This window comes from Sinocyclocheilus rhinocerous, unplaced genomic scaffold (genome assembly GCF_001515625.1).
Source record: "Sinocyclocheilus rhinocerous isolate Xijiao unplaced genomic scaffold, SAMN03320098_v1.1 scaffold539, whole genome shotgun sequence".
NCBI lineage: Eukaryota > Metazoa > Chordata > Actinopteri > Cypriniformes > Cyprinidae > Sinocyclocheilus > Sinocyclocheilus rhinocerous.
In genome coordinates, this window is record NW_015653003.1 from 1477513 (window position 1) to 1500562 (window position 23050).

General features: G+C 35.0%; 1 protein-coding gene and 1 pseudogene across 1 annotated transcript in view; one reads left to right on the plus strand and one right to left on the minus strand.

Moving 5' to 3' along the window:
- Positions 1-579: 579 nt before the first annotated feature.
- LOC107715450 (AMP deaminase 3-like) lies at positions 580-10683 on the plus strand (annotated as a pseudogene).
- A 7904-nt stretch (positions 10684-18587) lies between these two features.
- The window catches only part of LOC107715451 (uncharacterized), a 53703-nt gene continuing 49240 nt past the window's right edge, over positions 18588-23050 (minus strand). Inside the window, exons 27-29 of the mRNA XM_016521595.1 lie at positions 21307-21426; positions 19544-19675; positions 18588-19466 (exon numbers count right to left, since the gene is read on the minus strand). Of these exons, the coding sequence (XP_016377081.1) occupies positions 19229-19466; positions 19544-19675; positions 21307-21426 (490 nt within the window). The 3' untranslated portion in view covers positions 18588-19228. The remainder of the gene's footprint in view (positions 19467-19543; positions 19676-21306; positions 21427-23050) is intronic.

A 23050-nucleotide genomic window follows, 5' to 3' on the forward strand; every position in this document is an offset into this window, starting at 1 on the left:
ATTTTATTTCTCAATCAACAAAGCTAGATGGAATATGCTCCAGTTTTGTGCCAGATATCCTTTAGCTTGTCGACAGTACCTATGGTTATGCAGCTGGCAACAGTCAGTATGATGGGCACAAACTCTACTTGATATAGGAGTTTCTCAGAACGGCTTAAAAGAATGGAAACCTTGACAAAGGGATCTGGTTCTTGCCAAGGATAGCACCTGATGCGGCCACTGTGGACCATGTTCCTAACTGTTCAGGGAGAAGTCACACCCAGGGCTCAGACACTTGATCTGTCCTCACACAAACATAACTGTTTTATAGGGCAGTGTGTCTGCAGCTGTGCACTGGCCTAGTGACTGACTCTGCAGGCCTGAATCAATGGCCTGGGAATGCACATGGCATCCCAGGACTATTTACAGCAAGCGTGTTGATATGAGCCATGAAATATACATCAAAGTAACCCTGTTGTTTTGAGCAGTGACAGCAACTCAGGAACTAGTACGGTACTTCTGTAAACTCTTGAAAGGTGACTTTATGAATACAGCAGCGTAATGTTACTAAAGTATGTTTAAATTTGCCTCTATACAGATATGCCACGGCAGTTCCCAAAGATTGCTCTGAGTGATGTGGATGAGGAAGTTCGTCTGCTGGCAGAGAAAGTGTATGCCTCAGCACTGAAGGAAGAGGACACAAAAGATGCCCTGTCCATGTACACTGTCCCAGAGGACTGTCCAATTGGCTTGCAGGAAGCCAAACAGAGGGAGCTACTCAGAGAACTGGCTGAGCAACAGTCAGAGGAAAGCGCCAAACGGTCAGCATCAATTAGTATCATTAGCTTCACCTTACTTGAAACTCCAGGTCATTCCAGTCTATGGTGGACAAGCTGGTCTTTGGAACATAGTAGCTGGTTAGCTGTTGGCCCAAAGTGGTCTTTTACCAGCTTAACCAATATGGTCTACATAGGTGAAACCAGGTCCACCAACTGGTCAACTATGTAGACCAGAGTGTTTCCGATCCTGCTTCTAGTGAATCAAAGTCCTGCAGAATTTTGCTCTAACCTGCTGCCCCAGCATACCTGCCGGGAAGTTTCTAGTGATCCTCAAGACTTTGATTAGCTGGTTCAGACATGTTTAATAAGGGTTGGAGCTGACCTCTGTAGAACAGTGACCCTCCAGGATTAGAAACCCCTGATCTAGACCAGCTTGGGCGGGTTAATGACCTTAATGACCACTTTGGACCATCTTGAAAATATGTCAAACCAGCTACCATCTGAAGCTGAATTTCATTGGGTTTTCCAGCAGAACAATTAATGATATGATACAAATGCTTAATGAATTTATTATTTAATTTATAGTCCCATTTTGCTTTTATCCTTTGTAGGAAGAAGAGTTTTAAGATGATTCGATCCAAATCTATGTCACTGCAAATCCCATTATGTACGGAGAATGTCTGGGGTGTGGTGACGCCCCTCATTTCCCCTTCCTCTACCTGCTCCTCCATCTCTCAAAATTTCCCAGAGTATCAAAGAGTCACCATAAGTGGAGACTACTGTGCTGGGGTGTGTAATATTAGAATTTACAATCAAGCAACTTTCTCTACTTGCTGTCATAATTTGTTGAAAGTTCAACCACCAAAGGCACTTTTAACAGCTGACCATGTTTTAACAATCATGTCTTGTCTTACAATCACTGTGCTCTTACAGATTACAGTTGAGGACTATGAGCAAGCAGCTAAAAGTCTGCTAAAAGCTCTCTTTATTCGAGAAAAATACTCAAAACTGGCATATCACAGATTCCCATGGACCACTGCAAAGTTTCTACGTAATGCAGCAAATGAAAGGTGGACAGAAGAAGATGAAATCCTTCCAGGTACATCTGTATTTACTTAGGGTTCATAACCAGACATGACATGGAGACCATGCTCTTTTTCTAGGTTTATTTTAGGCTCTATAAACATTTCAGTGGAATTTTTTCCCAAGACATCAACATTGAACTAATTTTAGAAGACTTAAGTTAACATTAGTTATTTGTAGCTCAACTAAGAACACTTGAAATACTGTGCTAGAATGGGAATTATTCTTTCTCCTCTGATGGGAAAACCAGCATTTTTTATGCCGGTCACCAGCAAGGGATTCTGTACTGGTCTACTGCTGTCTTCTTACTAACTTAACCAACAATACTTTCTTGGTCAACCAGCTTCACCAGCTTACCTTTTTTTTGTAATTCTTCTGCTCTCCACAGATATCTGTCCCTGCCCTGGTGAAGGACAGGATCCTTACAGCATGGAGAATATTCCAGACAACCTCAATTATCAGATGAAGATGAAGGATGGCATTATTTATGTATATGAAAACATTAAAGCTCTGAGTATGAACAAACCACGCTGTCTGCCTTATCCAGACCTGGAAACATTTGCCATTGACATGAGTCACGTGCTCGCCATGATCGCCGATGGGCCTACGTAAGTCTCCAACCAATATCACCACAGAAGTCAACAATTCTCTTTATCTGCATATTCCAGAATTCTGAGATCTAAAGCAGTATTTCTTCTTTCAACAGTAAGACCTACTGTCATAGACGACTAAACTTCCTTGGGTCAAAGTTTTACCTACATGAAATGCTCAACGAAATGGCAGAACTAAAAGAACTCAAGGGTGTTCCTCATAGAGATTTCTACAATGTCAGAAAGGTATCATTTGAAACACACATCAGTATATGCAAATGTAATTTACCCTGCTGTCTAAACGTACATAAATTCTAACTTACAGGTAGATACACATATCCATGCAGCAGCATGTATGAACCAAAAACACCTGCTTGATTTCATCCAAACAACCTATAAAACTGATGCAGAGAGAGTCGTCCTGGAGAAGGCAGGGGTTAAACTAACTCTCCAACAGGTGTTTAACAACCTGAATATGGACCCTTATGATCTTACTGTAGATCGGAAACCCGGGGCTTAAAGAAAATTCAGAGTTTCCCACTCTGAAAAAAAAGAGTCCTCTTTATCTCTGTCAGGAAGTAGCACATGATCTTGAGGAGAGCAAGTATCAGCATGCCGAACCACGACTGTCCATCTATGGACGTTCCCCTGAGGAGTGGGAAAGTCTCTCCCATTGGTTTATTCAGCACAAAGTGTACTCCCCAAACATGCGCTGGATCATTCAGGTGCCCAGAATATAGTAAGTAGCTACATCAAATTCTACATTTTCAGAAAGTATTCATTTCTTGATTTACAATTATCTTATGCTTATTTCTTTCAGTGACATTTTCAAGTCACGTAAGTTGATTCCTAATTTTGCCAAGATGCTTGAGAACATTTTCCTTCCTCTGTTCGAGGCTACAGTGAATCCTCAGAAGCACAAAGAGCTCCATGTATTTCTAAAATATGTAAGTTAAAGGTTCATTATACATTTTTAATCAGTGTACTTCATGTAACATTCATGTAATTATTTTAAATGCCACAAGGCCAGATGTATATGGAAACTCCCTTTTAATGAACAAGTTTGAATATTACAGTAATTCCAGTGAATTCAAATCGTAATGTTTATAGCATACAATAACATTCTAGAAACCTGTGTGCTTTCAACATGTTAAACAGTTCAGGGACAATCTTTCCTGCTCCTGTATGAAAAACTTGACTAGTCTGCACAAAGACCAGACCTGAACCCCACTCAACATATTTAAGGATTAATTAAAATGACAACGGCAAGTCAGGCCCAATTAGCAAACGCCTGACCTCTGACCAATGCTTGACCTCACTAATGCTCTTGTGTCTGAATGGGAGCAAATCCCTGCTTCCATGTCCATGCACATTTTGTGGAAACCTTTCCAGAAGCATGGAAGCTGGTGTCCACATTCTTTTGTCCATGTTGTTTATTTTATACTTTTGTTTTGGTTAATTCCTGATCACAGTTATTGCAATTTTAGAACATTATTTGACATCGTGCACTTCAGATCAGACAGAAACTTTTCCCCCCTTTCTTAGGTGACTGGCTTTGACAGTGTGGATGATGAATCCAAACATAGCGATCACATGTTCTCTTATAAGAGCCCCAAGCCTGAGCAATGGACAACAGATGACAACCCTCCCTATAGCTACTACCTCTTCCACATGTATGCCAACATCATGGTGCTCAACAACCTCAGGAAGTATGTGCTCCATTACATCTGTTCCACACACTAACTGGAAAATTCCATTAAGTGACGAGAGAGGCTACATTTCCCATAACAATAGAAAAATGTCTGCACTGACGGAGGAAGTAAAGAGAGATTATACTTTAATATTTGCAATAAAGATCTTCCACGATACCCCCAGGCTTTGATAAACCTCGAATAAATACTGGAAGCCATTCAAGAAGAAAAGGTTTCCAATTGCATGTGTCAGTGTTTCACTATGCACCAGGACATCTATAAATACCACTGTATCAGTAATACACACATATTGGGTTACAACTGAGATACTGTTAAAGCCTGTGGAATACTGTCAGTAGAACAAACTGACATCACCTTTCCACTTTATAATGATGGATTAGGGTCAGCATCCCGGGGCCTCTGAATGCATTGAAGAGGTATAAATGTATTTACACAGGAATTACAGTAAATGCTACAGAAAAAGTTTCAGATAGCCTAAATAGTGCTTTATTTGGTGACATCTAAATGCACTGGCTTGACTAAATAAAAATGACCAATGACATAAAAGGAAGACATTTTAGGGGATCCTTGATATAACAACTGCAGACAACCATTTTTTTTTTCAGTGTATGTTTTAGTATGACACCGTAGAATTTTTACCGTGTCCCTCTGGTGACCCCATTAAAAATTCCATGCCAGAGGATGTGAGTTGAGATACCCACTATGCCCCATTGTAGATGTAACATATGTGACCCTGGAGCACAAAACCAGTCTTAAGTTGCTGGGGTATATTTGTAGCAATAGCCCAAAAAACATTGTATGGGTCAAAATTATAGATTTTTCTTTTATGCCAAAAATCATTAGGATATTAAGTAAAGATCATGTTCCATGAAGATATTTTGTAAATTTCCTACTGTAAATATATCAACTTAATTTTTGATTAGTAATATGCATTGCTAAGAACTTCATTTGGACAGTTTTAAAGGCGATTTTTTTCTCAATATTTTGATTTTTTTGCACCCTCAGATTCCAGATATTCATCTCGGCCAAATATTGTCCTATCCTAACAAACCATACATCAATGAAAAGCTTATTTATTCAGCTGTCAGATGATGTATAAATCTCAATTAAAAAAAATGGACCCTTATGACTGGTTTTGTGGTGCAGAGTCACATATAGACAGACAAACAGCACTTGAACATATGTCAGTGACTTTTATCATAATGTGAAATTGAACTAAGAAATGCCATCTATTTTGCCATCTGAAGCACTAAAAGTAAGTTCCTCCAGGATTTTGTGATTTTACAAGTGCAGAATTGAACACAAAATCAAGCAGCTTGCATATTTGTCTTTATATACAATTCTGTACTTTCAGCAAAGCAGAATTATGAATATTTCTATGCTGGTGTCACAACTGCCTTGTGTATGAGGGACAAGGACCCCAAATTCAGTAATTATGTACAAAAATATTAATTGTAATATTACAGTCACTAACTTTAATTACATAAAAACATCATGATAATTGGTGCGTTTTCACTGCAATCAATGAAATCTCCACAACTTTTGAGAACAGCCGCAGCAAAATCATTCATTCAAGGCCACAAAAAACAGAAGTCTTGTGGGACTGAAAAGTGCCCAGAATAGCAGCTGTGATGTTGTATGCTAGCCATAGTGCATTTTGTCTCTTTATCAATATATAGTATATTCACTCTTGTAACTGCAACTTTATTTTTCTAATTTGTTCTAATTTCTTGTTATTTGGATATTATATCTGCAACAAAAGGAGGCCTATATTTTTCTGTTGGTTGTTACAGCTTGTATATGTGTGTGTTTTCACAGAGAACGTGGTCTTAGTACCTTCCAGTTCCGTCCACACTGTGGAGAAGCTGGTTCTATCACCCACCTGGTTTCAGCTTTCCTCACTGCAGACAACATCTCGCATGGCTTAAACCTGAAAAAGGTTAGAAGTAGAAGATCAGTCCAAACTATTGTGTTCAAAATTTGGAAAATTGGGCAGTGTGCTTTTGAAGTTTAGTTCAAAGTCAAATGCAATTTTATTTTAACAACATGAAACATAACTATCCATTTTAAGAGCTTATTAGTCAAATTACCAAATATTTTGTACATTCATTGATGGCAAAGAAAATGGATTCAGAGTACAGATCTTCAGCCCAAGTCTATTCATGAAGCAAATGCAGATGAGACATGTGTTTGTTACCACTTCATATGATTATGTACTTGTGTTAGTGATGAGCCCAGAATCAATGGAGCCTCTGACGCTGCACAGAAACATGCAAATGGAAGCAGGCGGGCCAAAGAGCTTGATCAGAGCATTTGATCTTATGATCAAACTGAACAAGCTCTCATGTAACACATGTGTGTGTTTTTTCCAGAGTCCAGTGCTGCAGTACCTGTATTATCTTGCCCAAGTGCCCATTGCCATGTCCCCACTGAGTAACAACAGTCTGTTCCTGGAATACTCCAAGAACCCTCTGCGAGAGTTTTTACACAAAGGCCTTTGTGTGTCGCTCTCCACTGATGATCCCATGCAGTTCCACTACACCAAGGTCAGACTTACAGCTGGGCCACAATTTCCTAAATTTACCTGAAGTATCCCCTAAAATTATGGATTTATTTTATACCTGTAAATACAGTGGCCGAGAGAGCTCAACACGCTGCAAATAGAAAAAACACCTGCAAATTAAGAAAACATCTCCATCAATTTGACAACACATGCGCTGCAAATAATCACAACACAACCAAATACAGAAACGCGCTGCAAATACAAAACAAACAAAAACAGAAACGCGCTGCAAATACTCACAACACAACCAAATACAGAAATGCGCTGCAATTTCTAACAGCACAAACAAAGAAACGTGCTGCAAATACAAAACAAACAAACAAAAACAGAAACGCCGCTGCAAATATGCACAGACCACATCGGAAATGTTTAAGGGAAGTGCGTTTCTTTTTTTCTGTTGTGAGAATTTGCAGCCCGTTTCTGTATTTGTTTGTGTTGTGAGAATTTGCAGCGCGTTTCTGTTTGTGTTGTGAGAATGTGTGTTTGTGTTGTGAGAATTTGCAGTGCGTTTCTGTATTTGCAGCGCATTTCTGTATTTGTGTTGTGAGAATTTGCAGCGCGTTTCTGTATTTGGTTGTGTTGTGAGAATTTGCAGCGCGTGTGTTGTCAAATTGATGAACATGTTTTCTTAATTTGCATGTGATTTTTTCATTTGCAGGGCGTTGAGCTCTCTCGGCCACCGTATGTAAAGCCTGCCTGTATTTTTTTTTTAATGGAACAGTTTATTTAAACTTTAGACAAAATATTTTCATCAGATATAGACCAGTAGTGTTCATCTTGAAATATTATACCATTATATTTCTAACAACACAAACAAAGAAACGTGCTGCAAATACAAAACAAACAAACAAAAACAGAAACGCCGCTGCAAATATGCACAGACCACATCGGAAATGTTTAAGGGAAGTGCGTTTCTTTTTTTCTGTTGTGAGAATTTGCATCACAAAACCAAAAATTCATTACAGTCTCAGACTCTCAGCCATCCCATGACGTCTCGATAAATACAGAGAAGTGTCAGTCCTGGTCTGTAGAACTGCTGTTGTTGTTTTCTTCCTCGTTCTCCTCCACATGCTCCTTCTGTGGATTCTGCAGGTCTTTCTTACTACAGTGCTCCCAAACCTCCGTCTCAATGTACTCCTTCTGCTGCTCGCTGTCACACTGTGTCCTGCAGGGTCTGTTCCTGTAGTGCAGAGACATTTCAGCAATGATCAACCTCTCTTAAGTAAAGGTGTATTTATTTATTTTTATGTTGTTTATGTTGAACTAACTGATATGGCAGTCGTCTTAGACTTTATATTGCTATGGATGGATGAAGCACGTATGGGGTAGAATTTGGTTACCAATTCCAGCATATTCACAGCTTTTATTAGGCTAGTGATCTAACTGAACATATGTGACCCTGGAGCACAAAACCAGTCTTAAGTCGCTGGGGTATATTTGTAGCAATAGCCAAAAAAACATTGTATGGGTCAAAATTACAGATTTTTTTTTAATGCCAAAAATCATTAGGATATTAAGTAAAGATCATGTTCCATGAATATATTTTGTAAATTTCCTACCGTAAATATATCAAAACTTTATTTTTGATTAGTAATATGCATTGCTAAGAACTTCATTTGGACAACTTTAAAGGCGATTTTCTCAGTATTTTTATTTTTTTTGCACCCTCAGATTCCAGATATTCAAATAGTTGTATCTCGACCAAATATTGTCCTATCATAACAAACCATACACAAATGGAAAGCTTGTTTATTCAGCGGTCCAGGGTCACATATATGAGTGGACATGTTTAAAACATGCTTGTATCCTCAGATTTTAAACTTTGAGTAAAAAACTTGAATTAAAATTAGCTCTGGAATCCCAGGGATTTGCTCTGAGGTTCTGAGCTTATTTTAATATTTGAAAGCATCTGGATAAAGTTAAACAGGAGAACATAACTTACGTTTTGAAATAGTAAATCGCTAGAAATACAGCAAGCATGACTGCGAAGGTGACTGTGATCAGTAAGGCAGCTGGAACAGCTGCAAATCAGAAAAGAGAAAACCGTAAATACAAACAAGCATTTGGGGTTTACCTGAACAATAACTGCTGTCAAATAATGAATAGCAGAATCATACCTTCAACCGGGGTTCCACTCATGGGCAAATGTTTCCCTTCATCATCCATGTGGTAAACAGAGGGACTGTGAGAGAGTGAAGGAGGAACAGAGGAAGAAAGAGAACTGAGCGAAGACGATGGGGAAGGTAGTTTAGAAAATGGGGTTTTCCTCAGATGAACTCCTGCTTGAGCAGTGGGAAAAACAGTTGAATGTGTTGTGATTGGCTTTCTTCTTGTCGTTTGGTGTGCAGTCATGGAAGCCTGGTTTTGCGCCTCAAAATCTGCAAACAGAAACGATTCAGGCTTGTTACATAACAGACATGACAATCAAACAAATCTCAACGGTTACGTTTGCATTGATCAGGCATTTGTCAATTCATTCCACTCACTTCCTTTCATTTACCACATCCCTGGCCCTCATAGGAAACCAATCTGTGATGATGTTACATCCAAAATTTCCTATTTCCTTGGCACACTAACAGTTTGTGTTGATATGATGCCAGTTGACACACAAACTTGGAAAGGAGTACATACTAAAAATGTATATTAGAAAGTTGGCTTGTATTAATAATATGTGGATAGAGTTCAGCAGAATGATACTGTATATAATAGATCAGGAATTAATTTGCAATCAATGGGACTTATTCACTAACTACGCATTCGCATATTTGTGCGTAAATTTCTGTGTATATGATTCGTCATGATTTGCCATTAAGTTTGCATTAAAATGTATCAAAAATTTGCTTTAAAATTTGAAACTGAAACCACGTTGGAAACCGCATGCACACACATACACACACACACAAAAAATCCCATTCTGCGGTGTTACAAACTAGAAATTACAAAACGCCAATTTTTAAAAATATAATGTTAGCATTGGAATAACTAAGTGACGACTTAAAAGTATGAATTATTTTCTTATTCCTGCCAAATAACCCAAATTTTGGGGAAAAAAAAAATACTTAAAGTGGGCAGTCGAGGCCTAATGGTTAGAGTGTCGGACTTGTAACCCGAAGGTTGCAGGTTCGAGTCTCAGGTCTGGCAGGAATTGTCGGTGGGGGGAGTGAATAGAAAACATATATCAGAAAGTTTGTTTGTATTAATAAGGACCTGGCTATTCATTTACAATCAGTGGGGCTCATTAACTAACCACACACATATTTGTGCGTACAATCTGTGTATGAACCTTAATGATTCATCATTAGGTTTGCATCAAAATTCAGTTAAAATTATACATTTGTTCTAAAATTATGCATCAACTGAAACCACATGTACAAATAAAGTCACACACTCAGTGGCCTTAGACGCTAGAAATTTTTAAAAGCCAATTTTTAAGAATACACATTTTTAGCAATGAAAAGACAAAATATTTTCATCAGATATAGACCAGTAGTGTTCATCATGAAATATTATACCAATAAAAAACCTATTCTTAAGACCAATTGGGATGTAACTGTTTCTCATAATGACGTAAGGTATTTTAAACATTTGCAGGGGCTAGTCAGTGATTTTATTGCTGTCCGAATCCATGTGTTTTTCTCCCACTACCTGTGTAAATTTTTTTTTGACAAACACCAAAAACTACCACCGTAGAATTACATGCTTTTTCAATACAGAAATGTTGTGATTGTTTTACTACTGCAGGAGGCTTTAATGGAGGAGTATGCTATTGCAGCCCAACTGTGGAAGTTGAGCACATGTGACGTGTGTGAGATCGCTAGGAACAGCGTCCTGCAGAGTGGCCTTTCCCATGAGGTAGTGCACATGCTCAGTTCATAACATTATGTAAAAATTTATTCGGCACAACACTGACGTATCTTTGCCATTTTCCCCAGGAGAAAAAGCATGTACAAATAAAGTCACACACTCAGTGGCCTTAGACGCTAGAAATTTTTAAAAGCCAATTTTTAAGAATACACATTTTTAGCAATGAAATAACTAGTGACTTTACAAAATTTTTATAATTTCTGAGCAATAATTAATAAATCAAATAAAAATGACAGCCTACGAAAGGTCCGAAACACCCATATAAAAATGGTTAATTGTGTTTTAATTGGTTTTAAAAATTACACACTTTACTTTACTTGACGCAAATCTTGATGCAAATGCATTTAAGAGCTCAAAATGAAGCAGGTGAGAGCATGCAAAACCAAAAGATGAGGTTGTTATGGAATGTGTTCATAATTGTCAATCATGGATATATAACCATGGTGTCTAAAATTATCAAGTAAAATATTTTACCTCTTAAATTGAAGCAAAAGACATCAAATTCTGTGCTTGGATTTGCACGCCACACGACAACCCCAGTCTTGCCACTGCCACAGTTTGATTTGACCTGAACTCGGGGAACAACAGCTATTTGCTCGTCTATCCACCCGAACCTGAGATTTAAAAAGAAGAATGTTGATCTTTTTTTTTTTTCATTTACAGTTTAAAGTATTCATTTAATGGTCCATACAGCATTATACATTGTTTTGACCTGCATGTCTACAGACCGTGTTTATGGGACTCTGCTACTTGTGCTTTGCTTGCAATAGTCAAACCTAGATGCTCACAAAGATCTCTGGCTGCTGATGCATTTAAGGCGTACTGATTTCCAATGGAAGCTTCAATCACACCAGAGATGGCTTGTTTAGGGTTCACTGTTAATCAGAGAGAGAAAAAAATAAATAGAATACTTAGTTCACATATAACAAACTGTTAAAGCAGAGTCTAAATTTGGTCACATTTTTATTATTTATAAACAGCCAAATATTCAGTCAAATATCTCTTGAAAAAAAAATACTATACATCCACAGATAATTAAGATAAATAAATGCCCATAAGGGACCTACCCTTTACCAAATGGATGTCAAAAGTTAGGCTAGACATGAATAAACCACTGAAAAGCATCATCATCTTCAACATCCTCATCCAGACTCTTGCCATGGCGGTGAAGTCTGCTCTTTCTGAGTCTCTGAGCAAAGTGCGATCGGGGATGTGTGCCTGAGTGCCAAGTGGAGAGGTTATAGGGAGGCTAAACTCCCCAGGGGTGCCGCCTGTGCGTAGAGGGGCGGTTATTGCATAAATGACCCGTACAAAGTGTCATGACCAAGAGGAAACAGGAGGCGCGCTGGCATCTCTGATGAGGGACCGTGCTCTTCAGGAGTCTGGTTCAGGCCAAGGCGAGAATGTTTTCACCATGAAAACACCCAGTGATGACAGAAGACCTGCTGACGCACTGCACCACACAGTCAAACGTTTTCATCCTTTGTGTTATAGCAAGTATAGTAGAAATCCATAACCTATTGCAGGAAATCCAGAAGCCAGAGGAATGTTCCGGGCATTTTTTCATTTCATTTAAATTTTGTCTCAGATGTTTTTCCTAAACTTCCCTGTGTAATGAACTCAGCTTCCTCGTAGATGCAGTAAAGTCAGAGGTTGTTGGGTCACAGTAGCTGTCCAATAAGCCCTCTGTGCCCATATATGCATGATTGCTATTTTTATATACAGTAGAAATGGATGCACAGGGACCCAAATGTTATGTAGTTTATTATCTAGTCTTGCTCTGCTTCTCAGATTTCTAATACCCAGCCTTCTCATAAACACTATTGTCTGCCTATGCAATGACTTGAAATGGGCGTTTCAAAAAGGGTTTGGAGCATGCTTGACATTACATTACATGGGCAGTGTCTCCCTCCTGTGGAGATTTATGAACTATATCCTCAAAACATTTTTGTGCAGCAGAAATAGGCAGACACCGAGATAAATGTTTGGAACATTCCACCGCTGCTATGCATAACATACAAAGAAAACCCCCTAGCTTAGGTGTGTATACAGCCTCATATTTTGGTTTAGGGTCGGAGCTGTGGTTTGTCAGGTAGAGCATCATTTGCCATCATTTCCTGTCCATTCTCCACTGTCCTGTCAATAATAGAAAAGCTTAAATAAATGGAACAAGAGACTCTGAAAACATCAAACATGGTTGCAGTTTTAACTAATGCAGCAGGTAATGCTTGTAAAAAGAGAAAAAATATTGCATTGTTTGAATTAATTTCTTTGAGAATATTTTAATGTGTGGAACGTTGGTTACATTTATTTAATGGAGTGCCTGTATCTGGAGGCCAGCATATTTATTCTTTGAATTAACTTAGAAAAATCAAAATGCAGCTTTGACCCAGTTAATTTTTTTCTTTTCTTTTTATGGTTCGTGTGTGGAAAACAATTTTGTAAATGGCTAAAAAGGTAATTTGGGAAATAAGTTCTCTCTGTATTTTGTGTGCTTTTCATTAATGTCCTACTTTGCCATGTAATCTTATTTGAACTTCATTTTAAAATATATTAAAATGCTGTATTTTCATAAAATAAATGCAGCACTGGTGGGCAAAAGAGGCTTCTTTCATAAACATAGAAACAATATCTTAATAAATTGAATGTGTCCTTGATGAATAAAAGTAAATTTTTTGTAACTTTTTGAAGGAATGATATATGGAATATATAAACCAGCAAACTTACACGCAAATTAACACTTTATGAATTATTTCCAGAACTATCCATTTGAATTAAATGTCCAGACATTTAGCAAAATCAAGAAAATATTTAATGTAAAAAATGTCAAAAAAGCACAATCAGAAGTCAATTTACATATAAATACACACATCTGTGTCTTTTTTTATTTTTTAGTTCATCACAAAACCAAAAATTCATTACAGTCTCAGACTCTCAGCCATCCCATGACGTCTCGATAAATACAGAGAAGTGTCAGTCCTGGTCTGTAGAACTGCTGTCGTTGTTTTCTTCCTCGTTCTCCTCCACATGCTCCTTCTGTGGATTCTGCAGGTCTTTCTTACTACAGTGCTCCCAAACCTCCGTCTCAATGTACTCCTTCTGCTGCTCGCTGTCACACTGTGTCCTGCAGGGTCTGCGTAGAGGGGCGGTTATTGCATAAATGACCCGTACAAAGTGTCATGACCAAGAGGAAACAGGAGGCGCGCTGGCATCTCTGATGAGGGACCGTGCTCTTCAGGAGTCTGGTTCAGGCCAAGGCGAGAATGTTTTCACCATGAAAACACCCAGTGATGACAGAAGACCTGCTGACGCACTGCACCACACAGTCAAACGTTTTCATCCTTTGTGTTATAGCAAGTATAGTAGAAATCCATAACCTATTGCAGGAAATCCAGAAGCCAGAGGAATGTTCCGGGCATTTTTTCATTTCATTTAAATTTTGTCTCAGATGTTTTTCCTAAACTTCCTGAGACAACCAATCGCTATGGAAGCCCATTTCCACCACATAAGAAAAAAGTTATAATTATGACATAAAAGTCAAAATTATGAGATACAAAAAGTAAATTATGACATACAAATTCCAAATTATGAGATAAACTGATCACTATGGAAGCCCATTTCCACCACATAAGAAAAAAGTTATAATTATGACATAAAAGTCAAAATTATGAGATACAAAAAGTAAATTATGACATACAAATTCCAAATTATGAGATAAACTGATCACTATGGAAGCCCATTTCCACCACATAAGAAAAAAGTTATAATTATGACATAAAAGTCAAAATTATGAGATACAAAAAGTAAATTATGACATACAAATTCCAAATTATGAGATAAACTGATCACTATGGAAGCCCATTTCCACCACATAAGAAAAAAGTTATAATTATGACATAAAAGTCAAAATTATGAGATACAAAAAGTAAATTATGACATACAAATTCCAAATTATGAGATAAACTGATCACTATGGAAGCCCATTTCCACCACATAAGAAAAAAGTTATAATTATGACATAAAAGTCAAAATTATGAGATACAAAAAGTAAATTATGACATACAAATTCCAAATTATGAGATAAACTGATCACTATGGAAGCCCATTTCCACCACATAAGAAAAAAGTTATAATTATGACATAAAAGTCAAAATTATGAGATACAAAAAGTAAATTATGACATACAAATTCCAAATTATGAGATAAACTGATCACTATGGAAGCCCATTTCCACCACATAAGAAAAAAGTTATAATTATGACATAAAAGTCAAAATTATGAGATACAAAAAGTAAATTATGACATACAAATTCCAAATTATGAGATAAACTGATCACTATGGAAGCCCATTTCCACCACATAAGAAAAAAGTTATAATTATGACATAAAAGTCAAAATTATGAGATACAAAAAGTAAATTATGACATACAAATTCCAAATTATGAGATAAACTGATCACTATGGAAGCCCATTTCCACCACATAAGAAAAAAGTTATAATTATGACATAAAAGTCAAAATTATGAGATACAAAAAGTAAATTATGACATACAAATTCCAAATTATGAGATAAACTGATCACTATGGAAGCCCATTTCCACCACATAAGAAAAAAGTTATAATTATGACATAAAAGTCAAAATTATGAGATACAAAAAGTAAATTATGACATACAAATTCCAAATTATGAGATAAACTGATCACTATGGAAGCCCATTTCCACCACATAAGAAAAAAGTTATAATTATGACATAAAAGTCAAAATTATGAGATACAAAAAGTAAATTATGACATACAAATTCCAAATTATGAGATAAACTGATCACTATGGAAGCCCATTTCCACCACATAAGAAAAAAGTTATAATTATGACATAAAAGTCAAAATTATGAGATACAAAAAGTAAATTATGACATACAAATTCCAAATTATGAGATAAACTGATCACTATGGAAGCCCATTTCCACCACATAAGAAAAAAGTTATAATTATGACATAAAAGTCAAAATTATGAGATACAAAAAGTAAATTATGACATACAAATTCCAAATTATGAGATAAACTGATCACTATGGAAGCCCATTTCCACCACATAAGAAAAAAGTTATAATTATGACATAAAAGTCAAAATTATGAGATACAAAAAGTAAATTATGACATACAAATCCAAAATTATGAGATAAACTGATCACTATGGAATCCCATTTCCACCACATAAGAAAAAAGTTAAAATTATGACATAAAAGTCAAAATTATGAGATAAACTGATCATTATGGAAGCCCATTTCCACCACATAAGAAGAAAGTTATAATTATGACATAAAAGTCAAAATTATGAGATACAAAAAGTAAATTATGACATACAAATTCCAAATTATGAGATAAACTGATCACTATGGAAACCCATTTCCACCACATAAGAAAAAAAAATCATGCTTTGGTAAATTATCATTATGACATAAACGGTCAAAATGATGAGATAAAAAGTCATAATTGTGACATAAAATTCCGAGATAAATTGATCACCATGTAAACACATTTTGATTACATAAGGAAAAAAGTCATAGTTATGACATAAACAGTCAAAATTATGAGATACCAGGTCATAACTATGAGATACAATCAAAATTATGACATAAAAAGTGAAATTATTAGATATTAAATCATAAGATAAAAGTTACAATTATGAGATAAAATGTCGTAATTATGAGAAAAAAATGTAAAAATCCGTAGATAAGAGATGTCATCAAAAAATGTCACTTTTATGTCATAATTATGAATTTTTATCTCGTAATTTTATTATATTTGTATATTATATGTTATAAGGATTTATCAAAGATATTTTATATCACATGGTGGAAATAGACTTGCATAAATAGCAAGAGTACATAAAATATCTGTGAATAGCAGCTCAGATAATTTGATCTTGGAAGAAATTGATGAGACTTCTAACTGATATACTCTGATATACTGTTATATTGTACAATATAAGTGTGAGACTGTTGAGATTTCTTCTAAACACTAGAGGAGATATATGTGAAATTACTGGGGTCTTTTGGAGACAAGCAAATATCTCAATTGAGCAATCACAATGCTGTCTATGAGGGATTATATTGACATATGGTGAGGAATTAAGCAAACATTTGTGAATATTATGAATATTCATTTAGATATGTAAAAGTTTTATCTGTATAACCTGTTATTTGTTTTGGTATTACCCAATAGTCAGACTTATTCAATAATATTACATAATTTCTTTGAATTTCTATGACATAACCAATTAAATATCATTTTTGGTTAAGTGACAAAATATATAGTCTTTAGTATTTTGTGTGACTTTATATATGACATTAATCGATTTGCAGAAGGGGCTTTGTAGTAAAAGCAAGTCTATGATCACTATCAAGTAACTTTGAATGGACTCTCTGTTGTTTATGAAGGTGGCCACTAGATAGATGATGAGCTCAGATCTTCTGGCTTATTTGTTCGGCTTTGCTCTTTTAAATGGACAATTTCCTCCTGTTCCCTTCTGCTTGCTTATTAACGGGCTGATGTCCATCTAACTTCCTGTGATAGAACGCAGACACAGCTCTATCCCACTTCCGGCAATGAAAATAATAATTTTTTTGCACCATGACATTTAAATGGCAATTATTTATATTATTTTAATTATAATTAATTATCATTAGCATAATATGAAAAGAATATTTCAAGGACCTTTTAATGCAAATTTTTTTTTTAATGATTTAAATATACATATGACATCATAGTACCATTTGTTGCACTTAACTCTTTATCACAGAAATGTGAGCATTTGCAGGGGAAATGCAGTTACAAATAATGGTGTTATGCCAAAATTCTTGATTGTCCTAAAAAATGACAAAGTTAAATGAGATAAAAGTCAAATTTAACATGCATTGAAAATGAGATAAAAAGTCAATTATGAAATACTAACTCTTAATTATGACATAGGTCAAAATTATTAGATAAAAAGCCATAATTATAAAATAAAAAGTCAAAAATTTTGATAAAGTAAAAAAAAAGTTTAAATTATGAGATAAACGAATCACCATGGAAGCCTATTTTCCATAATTATGATATAAAAAGTAAAAAAGAAAAAGAGAAAAAAAGCTGAAATTATGGCATAAAGTGTCAAACACAATAAGATAAACTGATCATTATGAAAGCCAATTTCCACCACATAAGAAAAAAATGCTTTGGTAAAATTATTACATAAAAATTGTTATGTTGAAATTATGAGATACTAAGTTGTCATTACGACATAAGAATTAATTCTGGTAACACTTTCTATGAAGCCCGTATTTATAATACATTATAAGGGTATTCTTAAGGCATTATAATGAATGCATAATGCATTATAAAAAAAAACCGTATAATATGTTATATCAACTCATGAATATTCATAACAAGTTACAATACATCATAATACTTACATATTTGTGGTTATAATTGTGGAGTATGATTATTTATAACATACAATGAACACCATATTAAATCTACTTCATTTACAGAATAATGGACTGTATCATATCTTGACATTGTTTATTTAAGATCGTTATTATTATTATTATTATTACTATTTATAAGTAGTCTTTGACCGCTTTAAGTAAAGTAGCATAAGAAAAATGGCAAGATATGAGACTTATAATACATTATAACTATGAGAAATATAATCCATTGTAAAAGTGGATGCAACGTGTTCATTGTGTTATAAATCATCATACTCTTAAAAGCTATAACCACAAATAAGTAAATATTATAATATATTAAAACTGTTCTTATGAATATTCATGAGATGATACAACATATTATAAGGTTTTTTATAATGCATTATGCATTCATTATAATGCCTTAAGAATACCCTTATAATGTATTATAAATACAGGTTTCATAGAAAGTGTTACCGTAATTCTTATTATTATGGCATAAAAGTCATCATTATGACAAAGTCATGAACTTTAATTGTCCTAAAAAATAGGCTTAATTTTCTACCACGCATTGAATAGCACATGTACTCTAGAAACAACCACGTGCGATTTTCAAACACCTTTATTACAAGGTGAAGTGGCACAACAGTAAACACATGTGCAAATATGAACTCTTTCATGCTAGTTAAAAGTGCTCTTGAAAATTGTGAAAAATTCTGTACTATTAAACTCAGTGCTCTGAAGGCACAACCCCACACAACCGTCAACTACCAGTCGCAAAATATTGCACTTTAGGATCTACCTTGGAATGTCAATTCAAATAAACAACATAAACAATCGCAAAGACTTTAAAACATACTGTACCAAATTCTGTATTAAATATTGTACCTAATATTTCAAATATATCTTTCACAAAACCTGAGAAGTTTAATCATAAGGTTCGAGTGGTATAATCATATATCAAACGTGACAGTCTTAGAAAACGGATTTCAAGAAATCACAACCGCAAGTATTATAACTTATCAATTTAGTTAATAAAGCAAAACTGATTGCTCATCTAATTACATTTGGTCCCTAAACAATAACAAGTAGTTCTGCTATTTACTAAATGCAGTGTGAAAGACTGGTAGAAACAATATGAGCTGTGCTTGGTAAGGAAATTGCCAGCAGAATTCCCTTGATCTGTCTCTCCGTGATGGAAGAAAATAATGTCATTCTGGGGCAGGAGTCTTCGACCCTACATTCAGTCCAAAAAACGTCTTGCCTGGGACGGCGGACTTCTCTGCAGACGTGTCTCCGCTCTCACTGTAGCGGTTACTGAAGAAGCTTATGACATTGACAAGTATGAATGAAGTGAAAAACAGAGTGAGGACGATCCAGAGCACTCGGTTTCCTCGGAAGAATTTTGGGAATATTCGGTCAAAGACCTCTAATGCCTCCTCGAACCTGCTGCAATAGGACAAAAACAACATGACTACTGATTTATTGACAATGATTTGACGGGCAAACACTCTGAAGTCAGTTACCTATTAGTCTTCCTGTCTTTATCAGTATTTCCTCTTGCTTCCTCCTCAGAGTCCTTCGGCTTCTCTTCCGCTTTCTCTTCCTCCTCCTTCAGCTCTTGAAGTTCTTTAGACCTCTTAAGTCCTTCCTGGTACCTACAGTGAAGTTGATTTCCTTAATTAATATACAGTAGAAGCACAAATTGTCTTCTAAAACCTTCTGTGAAGCTTAAAAAATACTGATTACATGAGATCATTTTCAAGAATGTCTATTAAAATGTAAACATACACAATTTTAAAAATGAAACGTGTCCTCATAATTTTTTATTTTTTTTTACATTCTACCTAAATTTAGCTTTTAGTCAATCAAAAGATCATGCTTTTGTCTACATAGAGTTTTTTTTCCTAAAATACAGAACTTTTCTGTTCAACCCTGTTATATTTTGACATTTCACCTTTAAAAAAAAAAAAAAAAGAATCTTTGTATTTATATATACTTAATAAATACACACAGCACACACACATATATTATGTATTTGGGATGCGATTAATCGCGATTAATCATTTGACAGCACTAATATATATATATATATTCATATTTATATATGATTTATATTACATATAAATATATATTACATTATTAAATATACACATGTATGTGTGTTTTACTTATAAATATATACACAGTACACAAACACATATTATGTAAACACAAACTTTAATTTTGGATGCGATTAATCGATTTGACAGCCCAAATCACATATAAAAGAATTTAAAGAATTAAAGAATACTTGAATTAAATTTCTCAGTTTTAATTACGGTAAGACTTTAAAAAAAATAAACTAATACTTTTATTGACCAAGCAAACATTAAATTGATCAAAAGTAACAAAGACAATTCTAGAAAAGATTTGTTTCAAATAAATGCTTTTTTTTTTTTTATTGTAATTTTAATCGTTTTTTATACATATACATACAACATCAAGGCACTATTTGTCGTACTGAAGTCTTATACAGGTACTGAAACAGAGTTGAAATAATGTAATGCTATAAAGGTTGTAACAAAATATTTAGGACGAGGGTATATGTGACCCTGGACCACAAAACCAGTCATAAGGGTCATTTTTCTGAAATTGAGATATATACACCATATCAAAGCGGAATCAATAAGCTTTCCAATGATGTATGGTTTGTTATGATAGGACGATAATTGGCCGAGATACAACTATTTGAAAATCTGGAATCTGAGGGTGCAAAAAAATCTAAATATTGAGAAAATTGCCTTTAAAGTTATCCAAATGAAGTTCTTAGCAATGCATATTACTAATCAAAAATTAAGTTTTGATATATTTACAGTAGGAAATTTACAAAATATCTTCATGGAACATGATCTTTACTTAATGTCCTAATGACTTTTGGCATAAAAGAAAAATCAATAATTTTGACCCATACAATGTTTTTTTGGCTATTGCTACAAATATACCCCAGCGACTTAAGACTGGTTTTGTGGTTCAGGGTCACATATGGTTTAAAAATCACCCTCTGGAAAACCCCTACTTGTTGACAACTAATCTGAATATTGGGAAGAAAGAATCCTACTATGTTGGTCACCAATGTTTCGTTAAAAAAAAAAAAAGTGATAAAAAAATGGCAATTTCCTGAGAATGTTTTTGCAATTATACAACTGCGTCAATATAACTAGTCATCTGAATAGACTTAAACGTTTGTTGTTTGATGTGTGCGGTCACACAGATTAATTTAAGCGTTCAGTAGTGCCAAGGGTGTTACCCTTTGTTATACGCTGCTTCTTCAATCTTGGCTTTGATCTCTTCTGTAACCTTCTCTGGACTGCAGACAACTTTGGTTGGCGTTGCTTCACTTTCCTGCTCCGTCAGAGGGTTTCCACTGCTTTGTTTCACATAGGAAAGAAGAGACAGAAATGGTGCAATAAAAAAATTACCATTACGCAGATGTGTGCAAACTACAGAATTGACTTAAATGTCACAGAAAGGAACATGGCACACATGCCACTGCAGCTCTGACAGAAGTGAGACATGAGATGTTTAAACGTCCTTTGGGAGGTCTTTAAATATCACTCGCTTCAGAATAGCACGAACGTTCCCAGATTGTTATTGTCTGTCTGTCTTTGAGTTAAAAGTCTGGTGACAAGCTCTTTGCCTTTTCTTACTAAAACTGTAGAGTCGGACACCGATGACTGGTTTTTGGCAAACCTTCTTGTACAAATGTTTACATTTAATCACAAAATAGGATGTAAAATTGACTGCAGATGGGATTTCTGTGGGATTCTTGTGCTATTTTTAGCACATGGAAAAAAACTAGAAGGTTTAGTAAGTTATAATCTTCCAAAAGGGCCACACTCTTAAAAATAAAGGTTCTTTATTAGTATATGTGCTTCTATGAAGAACCTTTAACAGCCATGCAAACTTTCAACTGCACAAAAGGTTCTTTATAATAGAAAAAGGTTCTTTAGATTACACAGCCCTGCATCTTAAAGGCCCAATATTAGCTAATTTGATGCTCAAAGTTAAAAAATATGTTACCTAAAATAATGCTTAGTTTAGAAATATCAATAAAAATGTACATCACATCCAGTTTTTTTCATACAAATATGCAAATTATATATTATCAGCTATAATACATTTACCAAAATGACAAAGGCAGTCTGTAACACTTTAGTTTAGGGACCAATTTTCATTATTAACTAGTTGTTTATTAGCATGCATATTACTGGCATGTTGGCTGTTTATTAGTACTTATAAAGCACATATTAATGCCTTATTCTGCATGTGCATATTTTAGATCCCTTAATCCTACCCCACACCTAAACTTAACAACTACCTTACTATTAATAAGCAGCAAATTATAAGTTTATTGAGGCAAAAGTCGTAGTTAATCTTAAGTGAGAATTGGTCCTCAAACTAAAGTGCCAAGCAGTCAAATGTCAGAAATTTCGAAAAGTAGTATTCAAAGTGCATCATTAAACTTATAATCTGCAAAAGAGTGGATAAATATGTTCAAATACTCCGTTTAATGTCAAAGTACTTTACATAAACACAAGTTTATGAACAAATAAGCATTTTTTCACAAAATCTGTAATTTTCTGTCAGATAAAACACACAGATGTAGCAAAAAACATTTGGGTCGATTTGCATTTTCTTTTGTCACTGGACATAATTCTAAGCTCTAAATCAGGAATAGGCATAAGATTATGTCTTCAGAATCATTCCTACATATGAAAATAATCTGAACTGAACAAATATTTGTAACCTGGCTCAGAAAAAAAAAATAGGAATCACGTCTTTGTGGCAGTTTTTCTTGTGATTAAAAGATAATACAAGACTTCACCGTACAAATGGTTGTCGAAATCAGAAATGCTATTAAATGCACATAATATTTTGTGAGTAAGTGTGATGTGCTACACCACTATTTTTGGAATCAGCACCCCAAAATTAGTAAGAAACAAGCATTGGATTTCTTTCAGCAAATATGATACTGGGCAGCGTAATTAAGT